This window comes from Sorex araneus, chromosome 5, assembly GCF_027595985.1.
Source record: "Sorex araneus isolate mSorAra2 chromosome 5, mSorAra2.pri, whole genome shotgun sequence".
NCBI classification, from domain to species: Eukaryota; Metazoa; Chordata; class Mammalia; order Eulipotyphla; family Soricidae; genus Sorex; species Sorex araneus.
Window position 1 is genome coordinate 94826215 of NC_073306.1, and position 27523 is coordinate 94853737.

Consider the following 27523-nt stretch of genomic DNA (forward strand, 5'->3'; position numbering starts at 1 on the left):
CCTGTGCAGGCCAGTCACACGAGTAGCTGGTCCCCGCCAGGACTCGGCTCCAGTTTGTGGATGGGGTTTCTGAGCTCGGTCCCTTGCCTGTCCAGGACCACTGGTGGGAGCGAAGTTCAGTATTGGGATGGGGAAAGGAGTTCTAACTCACACTGCCAACTCAGCACATCCCCGTGCCCCAGCTGCCCCCTGCTATTAGGAAAGGCACCCCTGCAGGACAAAAGGTCTCCTGCTGGATCTGCTCCCTCCCCAGAGAAACCATTCTTGTTTTGTTTGGGGGCCACACCTGGTGGTGATCAGGGTTTACTCCTTGCTCTGTGCTCAGGGATCACACCTCGTGGGCACCAGGAGAACATATGGGATGCCAGGGATTGAACCCAGGTCGGCTGCATACAAGGCAAAGGCCCTACCTGCTGCACTATTGCTCCAGCCCTAGAAAACCATTCCTGAGAGAAGTTCCTAAGCCCCGGGCAATCCTGGTTACCCTGCAATATACCCCCACCCAGATCCATCTCCCAGTCCCAAACAAGACTGCCTCCCCGAACCCACTCCTGCACTGGAGTGGAAGCCAGCGGGCAGGGAGAAGGAGAGCAGTGGGACTTTTTCTCCTCCTTCTCAGGACCATGGAAGCTTCCAGATTGTTCCCCGGAGCCTTATTTTGTCCAGAGATCTGAAAGGAGTATGCTGTGTGGGTTCTTCTGTCCATCCTGTCCATGGGGATGTGTGTGGTCCCTCTCATGTGGCACCTCAGATGCACTAGCTAGTGAAGCGCAAAGTTTTGGCCCTGGGGTCTCCATTCACCCACCCACCAGAGCTCAGATGGGACTTGGTGTCATCTGTGAGTGGCTCAGGGGCTACAGCTTGGGCCAGAGGTGCGTGTAGCACTGGGTGCCACACACACTGGGTGCCTCAGATTGACCAGGCATTTGGGAAGCAAAGTAACCCCAATCCTGTTAAACAAAGACATGGAGAGACAGTGGGTGAGGTGGTGAGGCAGGGCCTGGCCCAGGAGGGTCCTGAGTGAGAGCTCATAAAGGCCTTGAATCCAGAAGCCAAATGAGGGGAGCCAGAGAGGGTTTTGGGGCATCGGCCTTGAGCTGTGAAAGCCCTGCACCACCAGTTTCCAACCTCAGGTGAATCCTCAGGGGAGGCATCTCATGGAGACTCGCAAGCCTGGCAGAGGTGGACACGGTGACCACCATCCCTGCCATATGAGGGGCTGGTCATGCACCCACCAAACCATGTCTCTTTTCCATTTTCTTGCTCTTGGGGACTTGGAAGATAAGAGCCAGTCACAGTGGGGACTGGCGGGGATCCTGACACCCTTCTAACTGGCCAGACCCCAGGGGATTGTGTGTGTGTGTGTGTGTGTGTGTGTGTGTGTGTGTGTGTGTGTGTGTGTGTGTGTGTGTGTGTGTAGGAATGGGTGCCCCCTCGGCAGAGACGGTGCCTCTGGCAGCCTCTGTGGAGACAAGTAGATGAAGAAGAGGATGGGGTTGCAGTCTGAAGTCAGAGCGGTCAGGGTCATCGGTCCTGCTCCTGGAAACAGCTGGAAGAGTGAAAACTCTCTGTCCAGCTGCGTCTCTAGCCCATTGCACATGCCTGGGCCAGGCTCTGCCACATGCTTTTCTCCAGTGCAGGGAGGGAAGACAGCAGTCTTCCCAACAGCCCTGAGCTCCCAGCTGAAATGGAGCTTGTGGGGGTTGGTTTCTGATCCTTGGCCCTACAGCGACAGGGTGGGACTTTCTCCACAGTGAGTCCAGCTCTGTCCGCCTTCAGAAGCTGCAGAGATTCATCCTGAGCTCCCCTGGGATAGACTGGAGCTGGGGCAGTTAAAAAAGAACAAACTCAAGAGGAGGGAAACATGAGAGTGTCTGCGCCACCTAGAGGAAAGTACCGGAACTACACACTCTGGGCATACAGAGTTTGGGTTATTCTATATGGAGTCTCCAGTCCAGATTGGTTCACTGTGAGAAGAGACATAATCCTTGGGATTCCCCTGTGAAAGCCCCCTGGCTTTCTCAGACACCACTTTCTCTAGGATACTGACGAAAACCCCAGAAGCAAGGAAAGCCTCTTGTTTCCTGGCCTTGTCTTACCTTTTTCCCCTGAGGTTTTACTATCTAGCTTTATCTTTCGCTCCGGAAATGCATATCCTCCATGAGAGCAGGGATTTCCATTTTATTCTGTCCATACTCTAGCACCCGGAGTAATGCTGAGTTCACAATTTATGTTGAAGGAATGATCACTATTTGCTGAATGGATGAATAAACACAGGAATGAAAGAACACAGAAATGAATGGACAGATGATGGTCCCCTGTAAAATCCAAGCCCCAACCTCATCCTTTCCCACTCCAGATCAAGGTTCCTTCAGAATGAAACCTCTCTGTCCTTGGTAAGGAGCAGAAAGCAGAGGCTGCCCGGTCAGTTGCATGTCTTCTTGGGGGTTCTCCTGTTCTTTGTTGCTCAGAAACTTGCCAGAATAGGCTTTCATAGCTCTGGTGGTTCCAGGGCCGGGAGAAGCCACAGCATCCACATCATGTGGGGTGCACGGTTACAGCTTTAAGGAGGAAGAACCAACTGGAGTGGCTGTGTCCTTGGCCTGCAGCATGTCACTAGCAGGGTCCTCACTTCTCATCTTTCCACTGCAGACTGGAACTGCTAAGGCCCAGAGATTGACAAAGACTGACTGAGCCAATGACAGGGAGCTAGTGTTGGGTCAGGGTGTGTACAGAACTCTGGCACCCAGGTAAGGCAGGTTGGGAGGTCAAAAGGACAGGGACAGAAAGGGTCAGCAGGGAGCTGGTGGTCTGGAGCAGTGAGGAGTCAGCAGCTGGCAGTCAGACTAAGAGACACAATATCAATCGAAAAGTAATGCTGCCATCATTGCCTTTTATACCCAGCAAGACCATGGTTCTGTCTCAGAGACCCCACATACTTCTTCCCTGCCCCGCCACCCAGTGGACCCCCAGAGACTGCATGGGGATGCCACCCCTCATCTGCCCTCCCCTCTGCTTTTTTGCAGGAGAGCGTTGATTTGGGAGAGATCATGTTTTCCCTCTGCTATCTGCCCACAGCCGGCAGGCTCACGCTCACAGTGATCAAATGTCGGAACCTCAAGGCGATGGACATCACAGGCTATTCAGGTATGTCATTCCTTAGTGCCTTCCCTGCACAGGCATCAGGAGTGGGAAATGTGTCCAGAGAGAAGAGGGAGGCATCCGCCCTGCTGAGAACAGAAAGCATGGCACTAAAGGTCTATGTCTTGGTTTTGAGTTCTAGCTGGGAGACCTCCTTGTGATGCTTCAGTTTCCTAATTTGAAGGAATGCTTTCATCAGTAGCATTCAGGATAAACAAGTTCCTTCATGCGAATGCTTCGAGCTGTGCCAGAGACATAATAAGCACTCAGTCCCCGTTAGCTATTGCAATCATTCTTTCTTGTGGAGGGAGAGTAGAAGAAGTCAACATAGAAAAGGAAAATAGTTAAGGATCTTTTTTTCTCTAGTTTATCAGAGGCCTGAAAACCTGCAAATGTTATATTGAATTTGAGGGTGTGAATGTTTGTAGCCCATTCAACCCCATGACAGTCCTGCAGACAGTCAGAGGGCCAAAGTTACAGAAGAGGCAAGCATGTTTGTCTTTGAATCTTCCTGCAGGGCTCGGCACCAAGAGAGGTATAGCAGGAGAGACAAGTCCTACTCTAGTAACCAGGGAGCTGCTTGTCTGTGGTCGCAGCAGAGTCTGCAGGCAGGCTTGGTGTCAGAATTCTGCTCCTCTTTGTCTGAGAAGGTAGTGGAGCCTGGAAATAACTGAGGAAGAACTCGGGCCCTAGGGTCCTCCTGTCAGCCCAAATTAGCCTGACGAGTGAAATGGGGGTGAAACTTCTTCCCCCAGAGCAGATTGACCAGAGCTGTGCTCAGAATCTGCTTTTCCCTGGCACTCACCTCACTCTTGAGGTGCCTCTGTGTGAGGGTGGAAGTAGCTGGAAGACATTTTTCCCCTTTTTGCTCATTCATCATTGATTTTCTGCAAACCCTCTCCATACAGAGACAGTTGCCACACAGAAGTGACCACCCAGAGGGGTGAAAAAAAGACATCTAGTGCAATTGGAAAGAAGCAGTAATGGGCATGAGAAAGGAAGGTTTCCGGGAAAGGTGTTTGGGCAACGCCAATATCATGCATGTTCGTTGCTTTGCTCCCCGGCCCCACCCAAGCCTCTGCCCCCAGCCTTCAACCCCAGCTCTCTGCAGTGCCCAGGCTCCAGCATCAAGGCTTCCCAGCCAGTGTGTCCCTAAACTCTCGGCTTCAACAGAGGCAACACACTCAATTGGGACGTGATGAGCTTAAAGGGCTTCGTTCAACCTGGGCAAATCTCTTCAGCTACAGTCAGCCTCTTCCCCAAATAACGCCAATGTGGATTTAATTTTAATATAAAAATAAGTGTGTGCTAGGGGCACAAATTCAATGAGGACTCTTGAGGCTGCCAAGGGAAATGGGATTTTACTGCCCTCATCCCTGCACTATCTCCTCTGGTATAATTAAACGGATGTTCTGGAGAGAGCTTATGGGAGGCTTGGGGGTAAGCCTCAAGGCAGCTGCACAGGGGAGTTTTAGGGGGGAGAGAGCTTCCTCCTACTCATTTCCAACCCCAGCTGACCCTCTTTCCTACCTGAGTTGGAATCCAAAATTAATCTCAGCTTGATTCTGAAAATGTGGGGTCCTCTTATGAGGAGTTCCTGTGTTTTGTTTTGTTAGTTTTTGGTTTTTGTTTTGGGGCCACACCTGGCAGTGCTCAGGTGTTACTTCTGGCTCTGCATTCAGGAATCACTCCTGGTAGTGCTCAGTTATGGTCCATATGGTCGATATGATCCATATTGGATGCTGGGTATCAAACTCTGGTGGGCTGCAAGCAAGGTAAATATCCTACCTGCTATGCTATCACTCAGGCTCATTTTATTAATTTTTTAACCAATGTAAACAAGTGTCTGCAATAATACATGAAACAAAAGAAGAATTATTTAATAAATGCATTTTGAGTGAGTGGAGAAATGAATGAATGATGACTGGACATATTGTACTATGCAGCGACAGTGTATATTGGAAAGGTCTCCCAAACTCCATCTGGGTTTTGTTGTTGTTGTTTTTTGAAGTGGGGGTGGAGGATGGGCCACCTTCAGCTGTTCTCAGAACTGACTCCTGGCTCTGTGCTCAGGGATCACTCCTAGCAATACTCAGGGGACGATCCACAGCGCTAGGGATGGAACCAGAGCTGGTCATGTACAAGGCAAGCATCGAAGCCCTTGAACTATCCGGTTCAAACTAGATCTGGTTCTGAGGCTGAGACTGGGGTTGAGGTTGCCTTCAGTCCAGACTGCTCTGGTACAGAACTAATTCAGGTAGTAGAAGGAGTTGGTAAGTTGTCAATTCAGGTTCACATGACATGGACCTCTAAAACCATGGGATCTTCCTATTCTTGATCAAGTCAGGAACCAACCCACTCTCTACATGTGTCTACTAGAACCATGACGATGAAAAGAAAAGAAAACAACAGTAGAAGGCTCAGCGAGCCGCCAAGGTGGGAGATCTGTTCTGCTATACCTGCTCTCTTCTACTCTGAGTAAAACTGGCTTTGGGGTCAGACAGACCTGAGTTCAAATCTTAGGCAAGACAATCTCACTAAAACTCCATTTCCCCAACCTCTAAAGAAGAGATTGGAAATTGGAAGAGAGGGGGGATTTTTTTTAATTTTTGGTTTTATTTTTGTTTTGCTTTGCTTTTTGTTTTTGAATCACAGTGAGACACAGTTACAAAGGTGTTCACAATCAGGTTTTAGTCATCTAGTGTCCCAACTCCATGCCTTCACCAGTGTATGTTTCCCACCAGCAGGGTTCCCAGTTTGAGGGGAAATATTTTGAGGGGCAAATGTGAAGTTTAAACAACATAGTGCACATGAATCCCTTCACACAGGGTTGGCACATGTTAAACCTGAATCACGCAGGTGCCCCGGGCCTCTGAGGCTGCTCATCAGCTCTAGGCAGCTGCTCCCACCATCATAGGCTCTGAGGGTGGAGCAGACATCTAGGCTTTCTGGAGCTTTCCTACTGCAAGCCACAGACTTTTGCCCCAGAGTCCCCCTCAGGATCCATCTGCTTATCCATGTTGAACATCGACAAAGTGGCTGTTTCAGACCAGGAAAAGGTGTGCAGAGTCTGATGAACTGGATGTGCTTCGTGGGGGTGAGGAGATTTCGGGAAGGAAACTAAAAATCTCTGAGTCAGAATGAAAGCATTTGCTCTAAGTCAGGATCAACGTATTCCCACAGGGGATCAGACCCAATGTGGTGGTTTAACACACCATGGTCTGGCCTGCCCGTTCCCCCACAAACCCAAGTCCTCTGTGGTTGGGACCCACACTATCACATTGGCTCACTCATGTCTTCTGCACATGCTTACAAAATGCCTTTCAGATTGGGGGTTCCAGCCAGAGTTCCCAGTTCGCTCTAGCCTCTCTGTGGCCTGGTGGGAGACAGAGCCCTGTGCCCAGGCAGCTCTGCCCCTCCTAGGGCCGCTTCCAGGCTGCTATTACCTATGTGCCACCTGCCCTCCCAGAGTTGGATAGCCTAAATAGCAATTATAATAGCATCCAAGACACCTGCCCCAAGACACAATAGCAGTCACTTCCCTCAGATGAGGAGAAAATTTCAGGGTGGAAAGATGACCCTGAGCTACCCATTCAGATTATAATAAAAAAAGGCATGTCCAGGAGACACAGGGGAGCTGAGTAAAAAGAGGCTCTCAGGAGGCATGGAGAGAGTCCGGACCTCACTGAGATATGAAATGCCAGCAGCTGCCCTGATCTCAGGGGCCACCCCGAAGGGGGCAGGTGCAGCCCCCAGAGAAGCAGAGAGCAACCTTCTGAGAGCTGGGCGGGAGAATGAGACAATGGGCCTGCCAGCTTGCTGTCAGGTAGTGAGGACGCAGGGGCCGCGATTGTCGCTGTTCACTCGACTCGACACACTGCAACGCCTTGGGCATTATGGAGTTCTATTTTTACTCCCCTTATCCTCTGGTTAATCATTCTGACAAAAGCCCCAGAGAAAAGAACTCCACGTAACTGAAAGAAATAAAGTGCCTTGGTTGAGCCTTGGCACTCTTTGGAGCCAGCTGGCCATCACAGTTTGCCGTGGATAGCAGAGCCACGGCAGGTGTCTGGGGGATGGAGGCCATTAGTGAAAGCCCATTAAAGGCTCTCAGGGACACTGAGGTCACTAACGAGTCTGTTTACCAAGCAGAGTGTCCTTAGAGACAGGTGTAGGTGTGCTACATAAATACAAGATGGGTTAATTACTTTGACAAACACCGATGATCTGATGAGCCACAGTGGGTTGAAGGCTGCCAGTGATGTGCACGGATGTGAGTTTCACATGCTTCCTTCCCTCCCCACCACCCCCGGTGACACAGATCCATATGTCAAAGTGTCACTGCTCTGTGATGGGCGGAGGCTGAAGAAGAAGAAAACCACCATAAAGAAGAACACACTCAACCCTGTCTACAATGAGGCCATCATCTTTGACATCCCTCCCGAGAACATGGATCAAGTCAGCCTGCTCATTTCAGTGATGGATTACGATCGGTAGGTATGGATGCCCTTGGCCCTAAGCCCACCTCCAGGGCAGCTCCTTGACCTGTGTGCCAGGACTTGGCTACCCAGTCACCTGAAATATGTTCCCATCCAAGAAGGATACAGTGTTTGAGGTCAAGCATGAGTTGTCCCAGGCAAATGCTCTGACTTTGTTTCCCAGATGATGCATTGCCACCAAGAACCACCTGAATCAACTTCTGCCCCTTCTTGGAACTGTATCTAGCACTAAGTGCTGTTGTCTACCTAAAATGACCCTCTCTAGGGGCTGGGGAGGTAACTCAGTGGCAGAGTTCTAGGCTTGCATATCCTGGGTTGATCCCTGGCACCACAAAACAAAATAAAATGCCTCCCTATTCTCTCCTTTTCTGCTGTTGCTCCTGTCTCCTGGGATGTTGTGAGTGTCCTTCACCCTGACCCTCACCTTAATCCACCTTCATCACCTCTGGTGATGCCTGGACCCAGTCAATATACCAAATATACCAACTATGCTGGATGTACAAAGACCTGGACCAACCCTAAGAACCCATGGTGCCAGTTCTTCCTCTGGATTCTCAGGCTTCCAGAATCCAGACCCAGCATTCCCATTCTGCTCAGCTTCCCTGTCCTCTCTCCAGACTAGCTCAGAAGCCCAGCCAGGATGGGTCCTTCTCTGCTACCCTATAGAAGAAGGAAGCAGTAGCCAAGCATAAAGGCAGCGAGGTGGGATTGTTAGGCATCCACAGTCCTAGTAGGTGTGGGTATATGTATCTGAGTGATGATTGATGGTCTTGCTGAGTGAATAAATCACCTTTCAGTCACTAGGGGTATAAGGAAATTCTGCTCCAAAATGGGTGACTTATTACCAAAGGCTGATGTCTCAAGTCAGAGTCTGATGCCCACAAAGACAGATCTGGGAACAAACTGAAACTCTCCCCTCCTCAGAGCCAGACCATCTACCTCCAAGCAACTTTCCAGTCTATGGGTCATCTGCCTGTGACCACCCTCTGCCCAGGCAGGCTGAGCAGAGCTTCCCTGCCCCTAATGCCCAGGGGATCTACTGTTTCTTTTTCTGAGCTCTGTGTTCTGAGTCCTGGACCCCTGAACCACGTGTGTGTCACCAGTGCCATGGCCTTTCTTTCTCCCACAGAGTGGGCCATAATGAGATCATAGGAGTCTGCCGGGTGGGGATCCACGCCGAGGGGCTGGGCAGGGACCACTGGAACGAGATGCTGGCATACCCGCGGAAGCCCATCGCTCACTGGCACTCCTTGGTGGAGGTAAAGAAATCCTTCAAAGAGGTGGGTGAGGTCACACTTGGCCTCTGGCATGCTTGTTGCATGACAGCGTGGGCTGGAGAATGGCAGGCACTGCTTCAAGACCCTGGCTTTTGTGGGTCCTCCCCGAGGCAGATTTGGGGGCTTCTCACCTGGCTAAGGACCGGCAGGAAGGAAATAAGGTGAGGGAAGGAAAGGACCTGGCCAATAGCCTTTGAGGTTGGGTGTGTTGAGAGCAATGTTGATTTCTAAATGGAAAACACAAAGAGGAAGGAACCCTTCCCAGAAGTGCCACCTCGACAAACCAGAAAGCTTTCACAAGGTCCCCGGAGACAAAGTCAGCCCTTTAGGAGAAGCCCCAAAGGAATGAGATCAGAACTGGCAAGAAATTCGACCACTGTGGAAGCAGGAAATTCCCTGAGGCTGAAGCCAGACAGTCTGTAGTTGTTCTCACTGCAGGACTGTAGAGTGCCAAGAGCAGGCCCTGCTTGCTGGCATGGCGTCCCATGGTGAGCCTCAGCTTTGCTGAAGAAGAGAGCATGATCGGAGGGTGTCCTGCTCTCTGGCCGGGTCTTAGCAGACACAATGGACAGTGCATTGCCTGGAAATCTCAACACTAGCTTCTAATGTTGGCCCTGCCTGATTTCCTTAAAAAACCTGAACTGGTCCCCCCCCCCCCCCCTCTCTCTCTCTCTCTCTCTCTCTCTCTCTCTCTCTCTCTCTCTCTCTCTCTCTCTCTCTCTCTCTCTCTCTCTCTGTCCCTGTCTCTCCATCTCTCATTTTTGGGGTATATCCAGTAGTGTTCACAGCTTACCCTTGGTTCTGTGCTCAGGCATCATTGCTGACAGGGTCCCAGGACCATATGGGGTGCCGAAGATCAAACTTGGGTCATCCATGTGCAAGCCCTACCCCACTATATTATCACTTCAGCCCACCAGCCATTTCTCTTCTAGCTACAAAGAAAATGTCCCTCCTGAGAAGTCTCCCCAGATCCACCAAACCCTCTGGCCTTCAGGTCCTACCATTGGTCACTGTGTTGGTTCCCCAGACCTGCCCTTTCTCAAATGAATAGAGACTTGAGGACATTCCAGTAATTTCAAAGTTTGTTTTCTGTCCCTTATATACTAGTCTCTAGGTTGGAAAGCTGGGGAAATGAGCTGGAAATCCTTCACTCATCTTCACAGGGTTATGTAAGCATAGAGTGTTGTATAAAACTGAAATGTCTACCAACATGAAACAAAAAAATTCAACGCCTTCCATTACATCCCTGCACTTAAAAAGAAGAGTCAGCTTAGAAGGAAAGTCCTCCCTCCCCCAAGCTCTATGACACAAAAAGTGTGGGTGACAAGTGGGATTCCACGCCTAAGAGCGGGTATGCTCAGTCCTGTCTCCTTCCAGGAGAGTGAGGTCTGAGAAGGGTCTTAAGGGACCAACCATGTGGGATCCTGTGAGACTGAGGCCACCAGGGAGCTGGGCTAATTGATTTCCTGCCCCAGGTAGACATGTGCTCAGTGCAGCCCCTGGCCTGCGCCTTTGAGGTCAATGTGAAGGAAAAAGGTGTGGACGCCAAATTTCTGTCAGCTGGAGGCCTCACATCTCTGTCTGGTGCTCACTTTAGTTTTACCTCAGCTGTGGTGTATTAATGAGGGAGGTGAGTGCTTGGTCTCTCTGACTCTCCTCCTCAGGAGAAACCCCCATCTCCAGGCAGCCTTCTCTGAGAGACTGTAGGTATGTACCATCCCACCAGCACTTCTACCCGCCCAAGAGGCAGTAACAGGTAGGACTGAAGAGGCCCTGGAGCCATTGGGTCTCTCACTGAGCACAGGATTGGTTCAGCCCAGGAGTCCTCCTCTCCTGTTTCAAATCCTTTCAAGATATTTAAGAACAGAAAAAAGCATCTTAAAATGCTCAGGATAGTTCAGGAGCAGGAGTAGGGGGTGGGACTAAGAGGCATGGGGAAGCCTCTGGAGCCGCAGCCACACTCTGCTTACTTGGGCTTCAGTTTCCTGGTTGCTAAGATGAGAGGCAGGCTCCTCTCATCCCCACTTTTCTAGAAAACTCTGAGCCCAAATTATGACTCAGTTTGAGTGAGCCTCATCTTGGAGTGCCTTTCTAGACTTGAATCCATCGTCACCCCTTTCTGCTGCTGCACTGCTGTCCATGCAAACTGGCAGCAGGTCGAGTTGGGGTAGGAGGGGGTGTGGCACAGAGAGCACAGAGGGACTGGGACTGGGTCCCAGAGTCACCCTCCGTGGTGAATCCAAGCTAATTCAACCAAGAACTGATTCCAACTCAACTCTCCAATCCAGACTACTGAAGAAAGATAAAGTAGAATCAGCCCTTGGAAATGAATATTTGATAAAAAGTAGAGGGAAAGTAACAGGATATGGAAAGTAAAAAGTGAATAAATTGATTCCAAACTTCTGACCTAACGCACTCTACTTGGAGGCTCCTCCTCTCCTGGGCTGGGTGGCCCCTTTCTCCCCTGAGAAAGCTTAAGGAAGTTTAAGATGACTTTGGTCTTGGCACCTCAGGATCTCATCAATACAAATCTGTAGACAATTTGTTCCTATCCTTTTAGCACCCACAGTTTAAGCATCTTTATTAAAAATGCATCAAAAAAAGCATGGGGCTAATAGTAAGTAACTCTCTCTGTGCTTCCATGATGCATTATCCTTTCAGCTCAGTCATCCTCAGAGTTTACATCTTGCCTTTCTGGTTCCTGTTCTGGACACAAAGCTAAAGGCTTGTCCCAGGAACTTGATTCTGCCCTTTGTATAATGCATGAAGAAATCTTTCTTTTTAACTCCTGCAAGATAAATGGCACAGGCTCTGCAAAGGATGCAGAGTTTGTATTACACTTCTCTTAGAGGAGTTTCAAGTGCTATGATTATTTCCTTTTTATTAATGAGAACAAAGAGGACCACAGTTGCTTGCTTGTTTGGGGTTTGAAATAAGGTTAAGGGGAACAAGCAGCATTTTGCCCTGCCAGGAATTTTTTTTAATGAATAAAAATGGATTAAACCACCACCGGCATCTTTGCCTGTGAATGCAGCTGAACCTCTCCCTCACAGCTCTTCTGCTGGGCGGGGGTTGTCCCCACATACAGCCCCAGTGGACCAGCAGCCTCCTCCAAGGTGTTTTATGACAAAGGGCCAAGTTCAGATCATCTGCAGAGGATTTCAGATCTCTGTGGAACAGGCCCCATTTCAAAACAATGAAGATCATTCTGGAACACAGCCACCCTCTAACGATTCTCTTCCTGTGGTGGGGGCCAGTCTCTGCTATTTCGGAGCCACCAGAAAAGCCTCTTTCACCTTCACTTTGTACATGAACCCCACCTCTTCCCTTTGTTTATCTTTATAGAAAAAAAAAGCAGGGCTACCTGGGGAGCCAATGCGCCTTTTCCATTTGTCCTGGATAAGCCACTATGCCCCTAGTTACTTCTCTTGGGTTGTTACATAAAGAGGAAAACTGTGCTCTTTGTGGTCACCGCTTTCTCCCTCTAAACTGGCCCATCAGTCAGGTTACTGAAGCATCATGCTTACCCAAGGGAGAAGCGGGTAATTGCCACTTACTTTTTACCAATCTGAAATGTTGTAACTGAAAAAGTAAAGCTTCCCAAATGAAGGACTGGTCCATGAGAGCTAGTTGTCTTATGTCACCTTCCTTCTGGTGAGGAAACAGGAGTCAGCACTCACAGGAGCTCAACAAGCAGGCATTTATTTATCTAAACTATTTCACCAGGGAAACCCTCGGTTGTGATTTCATTCACGTGGATGCTGCGAGCAGAGAGACTGGCACCCGGAGTTAGGAGTAAGTACCTGGTGTGACCCAATGAGGTTAAGTTTTTTTCTTATATTTTGTGTCTCCTCCTTCCCCGAGGGTGGACAGCTGGTAAGATGACAGCAGGAGTGAGTGGATGGAGCACTGAGTTACAGTTAGGAAAACTGGTTTTGGATTCTGGCCCTGCCCTGTTAGCTGTGATTGACTTCTCGGTGGTTTTTTCCCCTTCTGTGCACATAAGTGAGCACATTAGTAGGGATGAGCCTTCAGCCTATTTAGGCGTCAGCATGCCAAGGTCGCTTAGGGCTAGGGCCCCTCCATCTTCACTAGGATGGCCAGCACTCTGTTAGTTGTAAGGATCTCCTGGTTAGTCCATAAAAGACATAGTAAAGGTCATGGGAAATGAAGCCTAGAGATTAGTGAGAAGGGTAACTTGGAACAGAGAGCCAGGTCTCTCCTCAGCATCTACTTCAGAGCAGAAGCTGGATGGCAAATGGTCTGTTTCTTTCTCTGCTGGTTCTATTCTGGAAATGGCTGTGTTAAGGGGGTAACTGGGTCCTTCCCCATCCCACCCCATAATACACAAACTCAACATTGCAGCTTCTACCCTGCTCTCCTCCCTGCACAAGAACCCTAAGACCCAAGAGAAGCAGGCGTCCCCTCCGGCTCAGAAGGGCCATCCTGCCCTATCTTCAGGGAGCCTGTCCTTGAAGGCACCTGAGAGAATCTGGGGTCTCCTCAGCTCACAAAAGGAGAGAGCAAGCAGAGAACACCAGCTCGTACCAAATGGGTCAAGAATCTTCACAGGGTTAGTTCGGGGCTCAGTTCTAACTGGTCTCTTAGTTTAGAGGATTGCTGGGCTCCAGCGCTGGCCTTCCCAGTCATCAGCCCTCTCCATTGCTCTTACCACATCACACACTTTCACACAAAGGTTCCCCTGTGAGACAGGGGAGCTGAGGTGAAAAGAAAATGGAAAGGGCTGCCCCGACCCCAGCCCTCTGCCTCCGACAGCCTGTGTAAATGCCCTTGGGAAGTGTTAGAACTGGAGAAGAGAGCCCAAAGCCAAAGCAACATCAGGGCTTTTGCTGTGCTAACAGCTCCAGACAAACTGCTAATAATTCATGATCTTGGATTCTTGGCAGTAAAAGTGCATTCTACTGACAACCTCTCTGCCTCATGGAATCCGATTTTCAGTGTGAAAAATGGCTGAAGCCCTCTGAAACAGTTCAGTCAGAGCACCTCATTAAAACCAAGAGAAGAAAGCGTTAATTAGCCCTGCAGTTGGCCTCGCTGTATGTTTGTATGGAAGCAGCTCTCTTCCATACTAGGGGCACTAGCTGTTTGTTCTTGTTCTCCTCCCATCTTTGTCTCTGCATGGCTGATGGCACAGTTCATGGAAGCTTATGAAGACCCTGGAAAGGTTAATTCAGTGCATGGTCAGAAAAGTCTTACAAGTTGCTGGCTCTATTCCCTGGACAGGTTGCTCGTTGATATCTCTGTCTTTCTCTCTCCCTCCCTCCCTCTCCCCCTCTGTCTCTCTCTCCCTCCCTCCCTCCCTCTCTCTATCTCTCCCTCTCCCTCTCCCTCTGTCTCTCTCTGTTTCTCTCTCTCTGTTTCTCTCTCTCTGTTTCTCTCTCTCTGTTTCTCTCTCTCTGTTTCTCTCTCTCTGTTTCTCTCTCTCTGTTTCTCTCTCTCTCTCTCTCTCTCTCTCTCTCTCTCTCTCTCTCTCTCTCTCTCTCTCTCTCTCTCTCTCTCTCTCTCTCTCTCTCTCTCTCTCTCTCTCTCTCTCTCTCCCCCCCCATCACTCCCTCCCCCTGACAGTGGCAGGGCCGAGCCGCCAGCTTTGACAGCGAGAGCTCGTGTCCATCTCCGAAACCACCTCCGACACCATGAGTCGCCTGACCAAGCGACACACACCAGACTCTGAAACGCTCACTTTGCACTTGTTCAACCGTCTAAACAGTGTTGTAAGGTGGTGGCAGTAGTCGCGGTGTTCTCAGCGCTCTTTCTCCAGATTCTTCACTGCGCCCTGTGTAGGTCAAGGCCGAGACACTTGTCATGTGTTCAGATGTCTTAGTCCTGTCTGTCTCCCCAGGTGATGTTTTATGTGGTTTTTCACTTCTTATGAATCCATGATCCAAGAGAAGGGGGGGGGGGTTAAAACAGGGGCAAAATGGCAAGAGTTGAGAACTCAGAAGTTTGTTCCACCTGAGACAATGTACAATATTAGCTCAGAGAGGTGACCAGAGCCTCTGAATTTTGCCTCTCTCAAGATGGTGAAGAAGCAAGTGGCATGGGGCAAGCGTTGCTTTTTCTGGGCTCTGCTGGAATGGGCTGGATGGATTGAAGAAGCTTCCCAGCAGTTCTGACTCTTTGTCTCCTGGAGCCTGTTACTTGGACAGGAGTACCTGGCCCTGGTCTCATGCCAACCAGGAGTGCCATCGGCAGGAGCTGCAGGGCCCAGTCCTCATTTCCACTCCTCATGAATTGAATGTGGCTCCATTCCTCCTGTGAACTTGATCCCTTTCTTTAGGAATGATTCTGCAAAATAAACCTTGCCATATGTTCCCCAACACTCCACAGTCAGTGACCACATTTGTTTGAAAATAAGATCATTGCTCTCAAAAATAACCTGCATTGTAAAGGAAAGGTGGCACCTAGGCCCCCAGAGTGATTTCTGCATTATATATAGCTTTATAATTCTCCGAAGTACCAAGCTGTTGTATCAAATGCTTAAACAGATCAAAGAAAATTCGAGATGAAATGTTCCTTTCTGAGTTGGAAGGATTGATTGAAGGGGGTAGGGAGTGAGGACGAAATCCAAGTTGCAGCTGGGGTCCATCTTTCTATGAAATTGTCTTCTAGATTATCACTGAGTCAGCTTAAACCTATTCCAGCCCGCCTGACTCCAGCACAATATTCATCTTAACCTTTAATTCTAGAAATTACTAAGTATTTCAATGTTGTTCATTTTAGTAGTAGTGAAGAGTTGTTTGTTTTGCTCTGTTCTCTTTTGATCTCTACCTTAGGTCAAATTCAGTTTAGGAAGAAAAATTAAACTTCTGTATTGAAACCATGTTTCTGTTGAATTCCTAGTGGTCTTCTCACCAATCCTTGCATCATTAGATCAATCAGCTCAGCCTGCCTAGCCCTGGTGTGTGTGCTCTCCAACCTGTACCTACTCAATGCTGACTCCCTGAGTTGTGCGTGTGCTAGCAAAAGGCCAGCCTGTTGAAGAAGGCCTTCTCAAATACCGCAAGATCAAGAACTAAACACCACTCACACTTCTTGTGTCTTATTCTTGTTACATATATGTCACTTGCTTTGGGGAAAACAACCCAAAACAGCCTCTTCTTAAGCCCAGTTATTAGATTTCTCTGCTGATAGAACTCTTGGGTTTTCTCTAATTTTAGATAGGAGGTCTCTGGATATGAAGGTAAAAGAAGTTTCTAGCTTGAAAAAGAAGTAACTGTATGGACTGGAGAGATAGCTCGGTGGATAGCGTGCTTGCCTTGCACATGACTGACCAGGTGTTGACCCTGGCATTCCATATGGTCCCCTGGGCTCACCAGGAATGATTTCTGAGGACAGAGCCAGGAGTAACCCCTGGGCATCACTGGGTGTGGCTCAAAAACAAAAAAGCAAGCAAAAGTCTACAAACCCACACTCCCCTCTAGGGACCCTTACACTAGCACTGGGTTAATGTATCATTAGTAGAAAAGTCATTTCTCCATAACGGCTCGTGGCTGGGGGTGCTGTCAGAAAATCCCAGTTCTCACTCCACTCTGACTCTTGCCTTTGGATGGATACCCTTAAAACACCCTGTTTGATCACCACGCAGATCCGTGGGGTCTGCAACTCTGGAGAGGACAGTTGAGCTCCTGGGGCGTCAGGACTGCAGCAAGGTGTGTGAGTGGGCCTTTCTGGAAATGAGCTCTGAATGCATGCCAGCGTCGGGAATGTGGCCAGTGGCAGAGCATACCTCTGTCCTAGGCGAGATGCTGGGCTTGATCCCCAGCACAGAAAAACATGAAAAAAAAATTAAAAGCCTGGTTAGCTGTGGTCACCTCCAGACCCCAGGCAGAGCAGGATAGCTACTCTCCCCTTTTGCAGACAGGACTGTGCTTAGCGAGGCTCCTAATCAGATTCCTTTGAGCCCAGTAAGCTGCCCCACATGCTTGAGGACCCACTGGAAAATTATATCCTGAGCAAACTGCGGAGCCCAGCCCCACTCCCACCTGACCTCAGCCTTGCAATGGCAGCCTCTCCTGCTCCACTGGAGCAACCAGTTTCTACAAACTCTGGAGCACACCCTGTGGGAGATCTCAGGTCCTGGAACCCACCTTTAGTGCTCTCAGGGGAGACTGGTTCTCTACCTGAGACGTGAAGGAACCCAACCGTCAGCCAGCTCCATTATCAACCCCATTCCTCTCCCTCTCAGACCAGAAGATTTAGAATAAATGTAAAATGAAATCCAGAGTTGATTCATTCATTAGCATCCTCAGCCTTGAGAAGCCTCCCAGGCAGCTGTGAAGTTGTGCTAACCAAAACATTTGACATGTAGATCTTTTTTTCCTTCTTAATGCAAAGTTCCCTTCTCCTTTATTTAGCAGTGTTCCTGGGCTGAAAGCTGCCTCTCCCCCACCTTGCATACTAGTTGTTAATTAATAGCCTCATCATTAAAAAAATTATGTTGCTAATTACTGCTTTGTGTCTTCCCACCCCTGGTCACAGCCTGGAGTTTTTATTCAATTAAATCTGTCTCTTGCCCATTCTCCTGTCATTGTGTGTTCCTGAGCTTCCGCAGTCGGCACACACCCCCGAGACAAGGCAAAGCTTCTGTTCCTAAGCTTCGGTTCCCAGCGCTAACCCTTTCCCTTCAGTGGGTGGCTTTCTGGATTTCTGTTCCTGCCACGAGGCTGTTGGGGGAGGCTCCCGTCTCAGGGGGAGGTGGGTGCATGGGCTCAGACGGGTCCCCGGCCCTTCTTCCGACACACCATTCCTCCAGCGGCCTCCGGGGGCAGTAGAGAGCAGAGGTGTGCCGCCCACCTACCAAGGAATCCTGCAGAAAAAGCAACGCGGCGTAAAGATGAGAAAATCTGAGAGTGGGACTCAAAATTAAAACAGAGCGATCTCACTCCATGGAAGACCCTCTCTGCTTGCCCCTAGTATTTGTGATTAATTTAGAAGGCAGCTCCGAGAGAGGAGAGTGAAGGGACTATCCTACATGCTACATCACGTCTGTATCAGCGGTGGCCGGTGGGAGGCCCGGAGGGAACAGAGCTGATGAGAGAAGCTTGACTTCCTCATGCTTCTGCATTCCCGCAAGCAGGATTGGGGAGGGGTCGGACTGATCTGGGGCTCATCAATTTTCAGGTCCACGTGGCTAGCTAGGCTGGGCAGCAGGAAAAACCTTCAGGTGGGGACTGGAGAAATAGAGATGGTAGAACATTTATCTTGTATGCAGCCCAGCTGGGTTCATATCCTGGACACTGCAACTGGTCCTGCAAGCACTGCCAGGAGCGGACCCTGAGTACAGAGTGAGGAGTAAGCCCTCACGTTCCCCATGTACCATTGGTAGCAACCACCAAGTGTGGAGCCAAGAGTAGCTCCTGAATACTAAGGGATGAAGCATGAGGTCTACCCGCCACTCCTTCCTTGGACATAAAGGAAGGGAGGGAGGGAAGGAGAAAGGGAAGAGGGAAGGGAGGGAGAGGGAGGGAGGGAGGGAAAGGAAAGAAAGAGAAAGAAAGAAAGAAAGAGAGAGAAAGAAAGAAAGAAAGAAAGAAAGAAAGAAAGAAAGAAAGAAAGAAAGAAAGAAAGAAAGAAAGAAAGAAAGAAAGAAAGAAAGAAAGAAAGAAAGAAAGAAAGAAAGAAAGAAAGAAAGAAGAGAGAGAAGAGAGAGAAAGAGGGGTAGCAAAATCCTTCTCATTCTTTGCTCATGTCGGAAGAACTGGATGGGGGGCTCTGCTCATGGGAGCCAGAGGCTGTAAAAAACTAAAGCTCGCCGATGGGCATGTGCACTCGTGGGCTCTCTGGGCGGCTCTGTCTCACGGCCCGCATTCGGTGCCCAGGAACTGCTGTGTGTGCTGTCGGTCAAGGACAGGCAACTGAAGAAAGAAGGCCAAACTGGTTGCTCAATCAGTTTATTTCATTCTCTCTCTCTGCTTCTCTCCCGGCTCTCAATCGCTCTCAGGATCTGTGGATCTGCCCCCCCCACACACACACACTCTCACAGACTAGTTAAATCCCCCCAGCATGAGGGGGTTGGGGCGTACACATAGGTGTGGTCACAATCAATAGGGTAAGGTTCCTTTCCCTCAAGGGATGCTTCTCCTAGGACTGATTCTCTTTCAGCAGGAGGATCCACCCAAGGGCGGAGTCCCATGAGTGTGTTTCTCCTCTCCTCATCCAGCAAACATATAAGCATTCATAATATTAATCATTTTGTATGGACACAATAAGAAATGCATTAAAGCTTATAGAATTGCTCTCCTGGGGCCATCTCGATCTCAGACTACAGTGCTCAGGCCAGATCAGTCTTTCCTATCCCTAGTAAGGTCCTAGTCTTGTCATTACTTTTGGATCATGACAGCATTTGTCTATGATCAAGCTCTTAACTTATAGTTAAGAATTAGGCACTTTGGCCAGACCCATCTCAATGCCAGGGTAGCACATAACTCACCACTTGCCCTGGATCCGTCCCGTCCCTCGTCAGGACCCTGCTTTTGGGGTGCTAGGAACTGAGGGCAACTGAGGCTTAAGTGGAGAAAGTAGATGCCCGGGAATGAATAATATTCGAAGCCAATTAAGTCCCAAGTTACAAAAGCATAATACTGTCTTCTTGTGTATATACAAAAAGGACATTGCTTCAAAGTAAATTAATCAAAAGGCATAAGGAGAGGAGAAAGGTAATATTAATTTATAATATAAGTTCAGTATCCTAGGAAGGTCTAACCTTACAAATTAGCAGAGTCAGATTAAGGGGAGAAGCTGATTAACTCTTTTTGGGGAAGAGAGCATAGAGAAGTGATTATAGCTAAACAAAGAGATGGGAGAGATTTGGGAACACCTTGATGGGTGAGACTGGGGTAAGCCTAAACTCCGGGGAAATCCGGGACAAGCTCCTCGTGGCAAGGTGGGAAGAGGACAAAATAATGTCATCCTAAAGGTCTGGGAGTGATGATCGCCCATATCTGCGGCATTGCTGTCAGGCCCTAAGGACAGTCTCCCACCAACCTAAAGGCACTGGTCCAGCAGGAAATACATCTCTTCCCCTCATAGCTCATTCCCCCCCCCCCCACATCAGCCTGCCAAACCTAGAGGGTTTGAACAACCGGAGGAAGAGAAACTGGGAATATTTAGAATTGATCTCCAGAAACCATGGGGTCTTAGCTCTGTAGAGCTGACAGTGCCTGCATAGCTGGTCCAGAGAAATAAGGAAAGAGGAGCTGTTCCCTCACAGGGCGGGGAAACCAAAGACACGTGATAGAGCTGTGCAGGCAGTCTCCCTGTGTCCTGCCCCACCCCACTCCACACCCCTCCCCCCACACACACAAATATTTTCAGTCTTGTGAATTGGCAACTCAAGTAATCTCTGTCCATGGGAGAATATGGGAAATGCAGTAAGGAAAGTGCATCTTATATCAGCCTTTGAAGCAGGGGAAATATTTCAAATGTGCAGGTTAGGAGGAGGAGGGGACGTTCTAAGCCAAAGGCTGCCTACAAGTGAGGTCTCAGTACCAGGAGCTGCCAAGTACTCTGAATCTGCAACAACAGTCGCACCTGTTGTTCGCACCCACCTGTTTGTACTGATCAGCCCAGGCCAGAACCTGGACTTCTGCCCCAGGAGCCCTCCTTTCCTTTGCTGGAACCCGGCTTGCTCCTCACGTGCACACTCGGGCTCTGCCCATGCTGATTCTGACACTTCTAACCAGCCAATGTGTCACCCACTTACTCTGCCTCAGCTCTTGGGACCGTTCTTCAGCCAGAAGCCAGCTGGGTGGTTCTGATGTGTGCAGGACCCCTCCCCTCAGGGCAAACGTGCCCAGATAGTCTGCCACAGGGGGCAGGAGTGGCCTCAGGCTGGTTCCTGCCCACAGCTCTACAGGAAGCGAGAAGGTGAGGTGACCAGCCTGCAGTGGTCTGCTGGAGAGGCCCAGAAGCTGAGCTCAAGATAAGGGCACCCAGGATGCGGAGTGAGTGGAGAGAAATGGGACAGGGCTCGTCGCTAGGCAGCTGGGAGATGTGGAGCAGAAAGAGTGATTCAAAATCATATATTTCTCCCCTTGAGGCACTTGAGATAGGGTAGTTGCGCCGGTAGAAAGCAGGAACTCAAGGTCCAGAGTGATAGTATAGCACAGAAGGTGCTTGCTTGCCTTGCATGCACTGACCGAGGTTCGATCCCCAGCACCACATAAAGTCCCCCAGACACTGCCAAAGTGATCCTTGAGTATAGAGCCAGAAATAATCCCTGATCACAGTCAGGTGTGACCCCAAAACAAAACTAAGTGAATAAAGGCAAAAACTCAGAGGAATTAGGGAAAACAGTGCCTCTTGCTCGGGCCCAGGTGAGTTGCACGAGATGTCGAGAAGCCAGCTCCTGTTTCACGTGCAGTTGGGCAGAGATGTTGGCATGAGATATTTGTTTATGGAACCAAAATGAGCTGTGAAGACAGACACTGCCTCGGCCACACGGGATCAGGCAGAGAAGGAGAGACTCTGAGAGGGTGTTCTTGAGAGATCCATCAGCTGGGCTGGGGGAGGTGAGAAGGAAAGCTGTGTGAATAATAATGAAGAGGAGCCCAAGCCAAGATGATAATAAAAGCACTGAATGAACAAAAGCAGATAAATGAAAGCCTTCAGAAAATCATGCATCATGACAGGCTGATCCAAAGTACTTAAAAGTAACTTGATTCACACATTTATTTTCTCCCACACAATGCAGGAGCCCAGATCTTAACCCATACCCCCTACTTGGTTCTTCTCTCAACTTGTTTTTTTTTTTTTTTTAAAGAGGCAGAGTAAGGACTGAAATGGAAAAGAAGGGGATAATGAGGATATTGGTGATGGAAGGTTTGCACTGGTGGAGGGATGGGTGATCGATCATTGTATTGCTGAATATCAAACATGCGGCTTTTGGCAGAAATGTGTCTGGAATACGCATTAAGTTTCCAGCACCGGACCACCCCAGGTGGAAATGGGTTTCATGCCTTGGCCTGTTTCCCCTGGTGGCTCGGTTGCTGCTGCCATCTTCCAGAGGCCTAGGGACAGCCATGGAGGGGCCCGCAGTGATGAGGACCTCGGGGTTTTTTGGGGTGGGGGGGTCAGAGCAGGCCCTTTCCCCCCAGCCCTATGAGACCCCCAAGTTGCAGCTCACAATGAGCCCTCTGGCTGCTGATTGAGCTGCTTATCAGCCATGATCCCAGAGACTCAGAAACAAAGCTTTGGAACCCAGCAGCTTTTGGCAAAAATGCGTTCCAGACTATGTATTAGGTTTCCGGCACTGGACCACCCCAGGTGGGAATGGGTTTTGTGCCTTGGCCTGTTTCCCCTGGTGGCTCGGTGAGGAATGTGGGGGCCTCATGGGATGGGGAGGAGCCAGCCCTGTGCTGCCCCTGCCCCCGCTCCTACGAGCCCCCAAGACCCAAGTTGCTGCCCATGAACGAGCCCTTTGGCTGCTGATTGAGCTGCTTAAAGGCCATGACCTCAGAAACAAAGCTCGGAACACAGCGGCTTTTGGCAGAAATCCCTCTAGATTTAATTATTAAAACTTCAGAATTCCAAAACTGTGTAGCTGCAATAGCGGCCGCGCATCATCATATGCAATTCAAAATCATCAATAGAAAACAAATTGTCTAATGTTGCCTTTTCGGCAAAAGAGTCTCTTGCCTGCATGCCTGGCTATCTTCCTGGGGGCCTCAGAGGGGATGGGCTCCAGCTTCCCTCCCTGCCCTGAGCAGAGCTCCCGGTGGCCGAAGACCACCAGAACCTAGCCACAGCCATGCTCAAGGCCCCTCTCCACACATTCAGACAAGCCTCACGCATGAAGGTACCAGCAGAGAAACCCAGGTGTGTAATCCCATCAATGGCCAACATCCAGAGACTTAAAAGCAAGCTTCCAGAAGTGATATTTTATAACCTAGTTATCCCTGTGGGAGAAACTAACAAGCTACTGAGAGTTTCCTGCCCACATGGGACAGCCTTGCAAGCTTCCCATGGTGTATCCATAAGCCAAAGCCAAGCTGGATCTCATTCCCCTGACCCTGAAAGAGCCTCCAATGCGGCACCGTTCGGAAGGCCGAGTAGAGAGAGGCTTCTAAAATCTCAGGGATAGGATGAATGGAGAGGTTACTAGACCACTCGAGCAATTCGACAATCAATGGGATTTTGTGATCGTGATCGTGATCATGCCTTTTAGGCAGATCTGAGTGTTGGGGTAAAATCCCAAATAATAATGGTGAGTTTTGTGTCAAAATATTGAATGTAATCAAAGTAGAGAGAGAGTAACGTGGAAATTGTCTGCCACACAGGTAGGGGGAAGGTTCAGGATGAGGGGGATACTGGAGTTTTTGGTGGTGGAAAATGTGCCCTGGAGAAGGGTCAGGTGTTTCATCATTGTGTAACTGAGACTTAAACCAAAAACTTTGTTAACTGCTCTCACAGTGTTTCAATCACTTGTCACTTGTCATCACTTATCACCCCGTTAATCGTCGATTTGCTTGAGCGGGTGCCACTGATGTCTCCATTTGTCCCTGTTGTGTGCTAGTGTCGCCCAATGATATCTGCTCGCTCCAGGAACAGGAAGAGGCTCAAACCATTCATTCGGGTTTTTGATGAAGAAGTCTGACCATCTCGTAGTGGGCAGCCATGCAGTCTTTTGACGAACTGTGGAATCCAGTCGGTAACAGCTCCAGTCCAGCGGTGGTTTCTGAATCGCATTATGTGTCTGGCCCATCTGATTTTTAACGCCGTGGCAAACAAGACAGCGTCCCTGATTCTTGACCATAGACGGAGGTTGGAACTCCAGATTTTTTCTCTCACTTGAGTGAAACATGATAACTCCAAACATAGCTCTTTGGATTCCTCTTTGGGATACCCAAATAGCGTTCTCATCCTGTTTTCGTAGGGCCCAGGTCTCTGAGGCATATGTTAGTGCAGGAAAAATGGTGGAGTCAAAAAGATGTGCCTGGCTCTCCGCAGCTGCTCGAGCGTGAATCCAGACTCTGCAAAACCTCTTTCGGCATGGGCAACTCCTCGCAGAATGTCTCCAGCCTGAGAACTAAGCCTCGGCCCCGTGCCTGCCCAGGAGAGGAAAGGTATTTCTCTCTCTCTCTCTCTCTCTCTCTGGGGATGAAGGGCACGGTGTCCGCCATATTAAGACAACCACAGATGGGATTTATGACAAAATCTGCAGCAAAAGGACACGAGGGTGCTCTTGGGAAGGTGGGAGGCACCGGCCCCTCCCACCGCCAAGATGTGATCCCGGGGGCCGCACACATGTGCGGCCTCTCCGCAGCTGCTCGAGCATGAATCCAGACCCTGCAAAACCTCTTTCGGCATGGGCAACTCCTCGCAGAATGTCTCCAGCCTGAGAACTAAGCCTCGGCCCCGTGCCCGCCCAGGAGAGGAAAGATATTTCTCTCTCTCTCGCCTCTTTCTCTCCGGGTTGAAGGGTGCGGTGTCCACCATATTAAGATGACCACAGATTGGGTTTTGAAGCCTGCAATGATCCAATATCTGGAAGAAATCTCCCTGGACTTAGTTGTTAAAGTACAGAAATTCAAAACCGCGCGGCCTCATTTGTCTTCACAGTAGGTCTGACTCTAGTGGGGTACTCCTAACAACAATAGTGAGGTTTGTGTTGAAATATTGAATGTAACCAAAGTAAACAGAAAGTAAAATGAAACTTATCAGTTACAAGGCGGGGGGTGGGGGTGCGGGTGCGGGATGGGAGGTGTACTGTGTGTGTGTGTGTTTTTTTTTTTGGTGGTGGTATATGGACACTGGTGAAGGGATGGTTGTTTCAGCATTGTATAACTGAGACCTAAGCCTGAAAGCATTGTAATCCTCCAAATGGTGATTTAATAAAATAAAAATTAAAAAAAAAAAGATGTGCCTGGAGCTGGAGGTTCTTTGTCCTCTTAACCACTTCTTTGATGCTCTTGAAGGCGTTCCATGCTGCTCTCTTCCTCCTGCACAGTTCTGGTGCCAACTTGTTCCTCATGTTGAGTTCTCGACCCAGGTAAACATAGCTGCTGCATTCGGAGATGTTCGCTCCATTGAGAGCAAATGGAACATCAGGGACTAGTTTTGTTTTTCATGAACATTGTTTTGGTGAGATTCAGCTGCAGTTCGACCTTTCCACACTCATGGTCAAAGTCAGCCAGCATTTGTGCCACATGGTGTTTGATGTTATGAGAACGATGTCATCAGCAAAGCGGAGGTGGTATAATTGCCGACCGTCTGTCTTCACTCCCATTCCTTCCCATTCCAGTTGTCGCATGACTTCTTGAGGGTGGCACTGAAGAGTTTCGGTGAAATGGTACCCCCCTGCCAAATACCTCTCTTTATGTCAATGATCACTTCCTTGTAGAATGGTGAGATCCTGGTGGTGAATCCGTAATACAGCTCGAGGAGGATCTTGATGTACTGAGTTTGAACGCCCTGTTTGGCTAGGGCTTCGATGACCACTTCAGTCTCAACAGAATCAAAGGCCTTCTTTAAATCAATGAACGTTAGACAAGTTAGATCTCTTGCAAAACTTCAATGAGCTTGGTCACTGTGTGGATATGGTCAATCATGCTGAATCCTTTTCAGAACCCGGCTTGCTTGTTTGGACACCTTCATCTAGTGTTCTGCCTATTCTACTCAGGATGACTTGAGTGAACAACTTGTAGACGATGGACAACAGGCAAATTGGGCGATAGTTGCCAATGTTGTGGATGTCTCCCTTCTTGTACAACAGAATGGTCCTGCTGGTTTTCCATTGGGACGGAACCTTACATACGGACAGGTAGCGTGTGAAGAGCCGAGCCGGTGTATTGATGAGTACTGGCAGCAGATTCTTCAGGTATTCTGGTCTGACCTTGTCTGGACTGGGTGCTGTAAGCGTGTTTACTGACGAAATGGTGTGTCGGATTTCAGAAAGGAGGATGTTGGGAACGACATCCATCCTGTGGAATTTGGTATGTGGGCAGGTGGACGTGACTGTCAAAGAGATCCGAATAGAAGTCGTAAATAATCTTCTCCATTGCCCTTCTGGAAAATGTGATAGATCCATCAGGACGTCAGAGGGCAGTCATCTGGTCTTGTAGTTGGCGAAGGACAGGCAAGCGTTGCAAATACTTTCCCGGCTTCTGCCGCATCAGCCAACACTGCTGCTCTTCTCTCTTTGAAATCTTCCTTTATGGCTTCTCTGCACAGCTTTGCAAGCTCAGACATTAGCTTGTGGTTGCCTGAGGCTCGTGCCAAACCACGTTGGTGAATGAGCTTGAGAGTTTCTGAAGACAGGCGTCTGTGGCTTTCCCACTCTTGGCATTTTTTGCACAGTCATGGAGGTGCTGAACCAGTCAATCGTATTCCTCATCAATGTTGTCAACAACAGCATCTTCCCACATTGCCGCAATAGTGCCAAGAGTTCCCAGTTGGTGGTCATTCTGGGAGTTCTCTTTTTAAACTTAAACTTTGAAGACCTTTCTCCCTGCTCTGTGAATTAGAATTTTGCATGAAGGAGACAGTGGTCGGATCCTGTTTGGAATTTTGGAACAACAGCGACATCGGTCAGGCAAAACCTTTGATTGAATATGATGTGGTCAATTTCATTGTGGAACTGTCCACCAGGAGACTCTCATGTCCAACGTTTAGATTCAGCCTTCTGGAACTGAGAGCTACCATGGATGGTCTTGGTCGACATAATGAACTCAGATAGTCTCTCATCCTGTTCATTCCATTCTAGGCCATGGGTCCCAATGTGGAATTCTTCAGCCAACTTTTTCAGTCCTATCGTGGCATTAAAATCACCAACTATGATCTTGTAGAAGGTGTGGTCTTCTTTATAAAACTTCTCCAGCTCCATGTAGAACTCCTCAATTTCTTCTTCATAGTAGTTGGATGTTGATGCGTAGACGATGAAGATAGAAACTTCAGGCAGTAAGCCACATCTATTCAAGTGTAATAACCTGATTCACGTTGTTAGGCATTCGAATGAATCAATGCTCATGGTCAAGTTTGTGTTGACAAGGACACTGATGCCACTGACGCCTCTGTTGTCGCATGTTCCGAGGAACAGTTCTTCTCCAGTGTCAAAAATGGCGTGATGTGATCGATGCCTTCTCGTTTTGGTCAGACCTATGATGTTGTACTTGATCTTCTGCACTTGCACCATCAGGTCCTCAATGGAAACTTCCAATGCCAGTGTACATGCGTTGAAAGTACAGTCATTTTAGTCTTTCTTTGTTTTGGCAGTCTAGTTTGTCCCTGAGAAAAATCTCAGCCTCTCCTTGCTGTTATCCTTCTTAACACTACTGTATAGATTGCTCTTTCAGTGTCAGGAGGATGAGGCCCATTGTTGTTACTGTTTTTGGCATATCAAATATTTGATATTTGGTGTTTCAACAAAAAAAATTAAAAAGTGTAATTAGTAAGATATACATGTTCTAGAATTTCTCTTTGGGACCGTTTTGCAAGTGTCCAAATCAGTGACGTCAGTGACATTCACATTGTGCCATTGGTGGTGGCCGACATTCACCCGGAGAAGTTCTGTAGAGCCCCAGCCCCAACCCCTGCCTCTGGCTGCCATCCCTCTTCTCCAGACTTTGGGGAATGCAGATGAGTGAACTT

General features: G+C 49.0%; 1 protein-coding gene across 8 annotated transcripts in view; it reads left to right on the forward strand.

Annotated features, from left to right (window-relative positions):
• SYT6 (synaptotagmin 6) overlaps positions 1 to 27523 on the forward strand; it is an 87715-nt gene that overhangs the window by 39612 nt on the left and 20580 nt on the right. Inside the window, exons 4-8 of one of the 8 annotated variants that reach the window (XR_008630123.1) lie at positions 3027 to 3147; positions 7463 to 7634; positions 8770 to 8920; positions 23451 to 23698; positions 23811 to 23955. Coding sequence is in view for 5 of the 8 variants with exons in the window: in XM_055137479.1 (XP_054993454.1) it covers positions 3027 to 3147; positions 7463 to 7634; positions 8770 to 8920; positions 23451 to 23531 (525 nt within the window). In the remaining 3 variants the exon portion in view is untranslated. The other 7 variants (XR_008630125.1, XR_008630124.1, XM_055137479.1 and 4 more) reach the window with 7 other exon arrangements.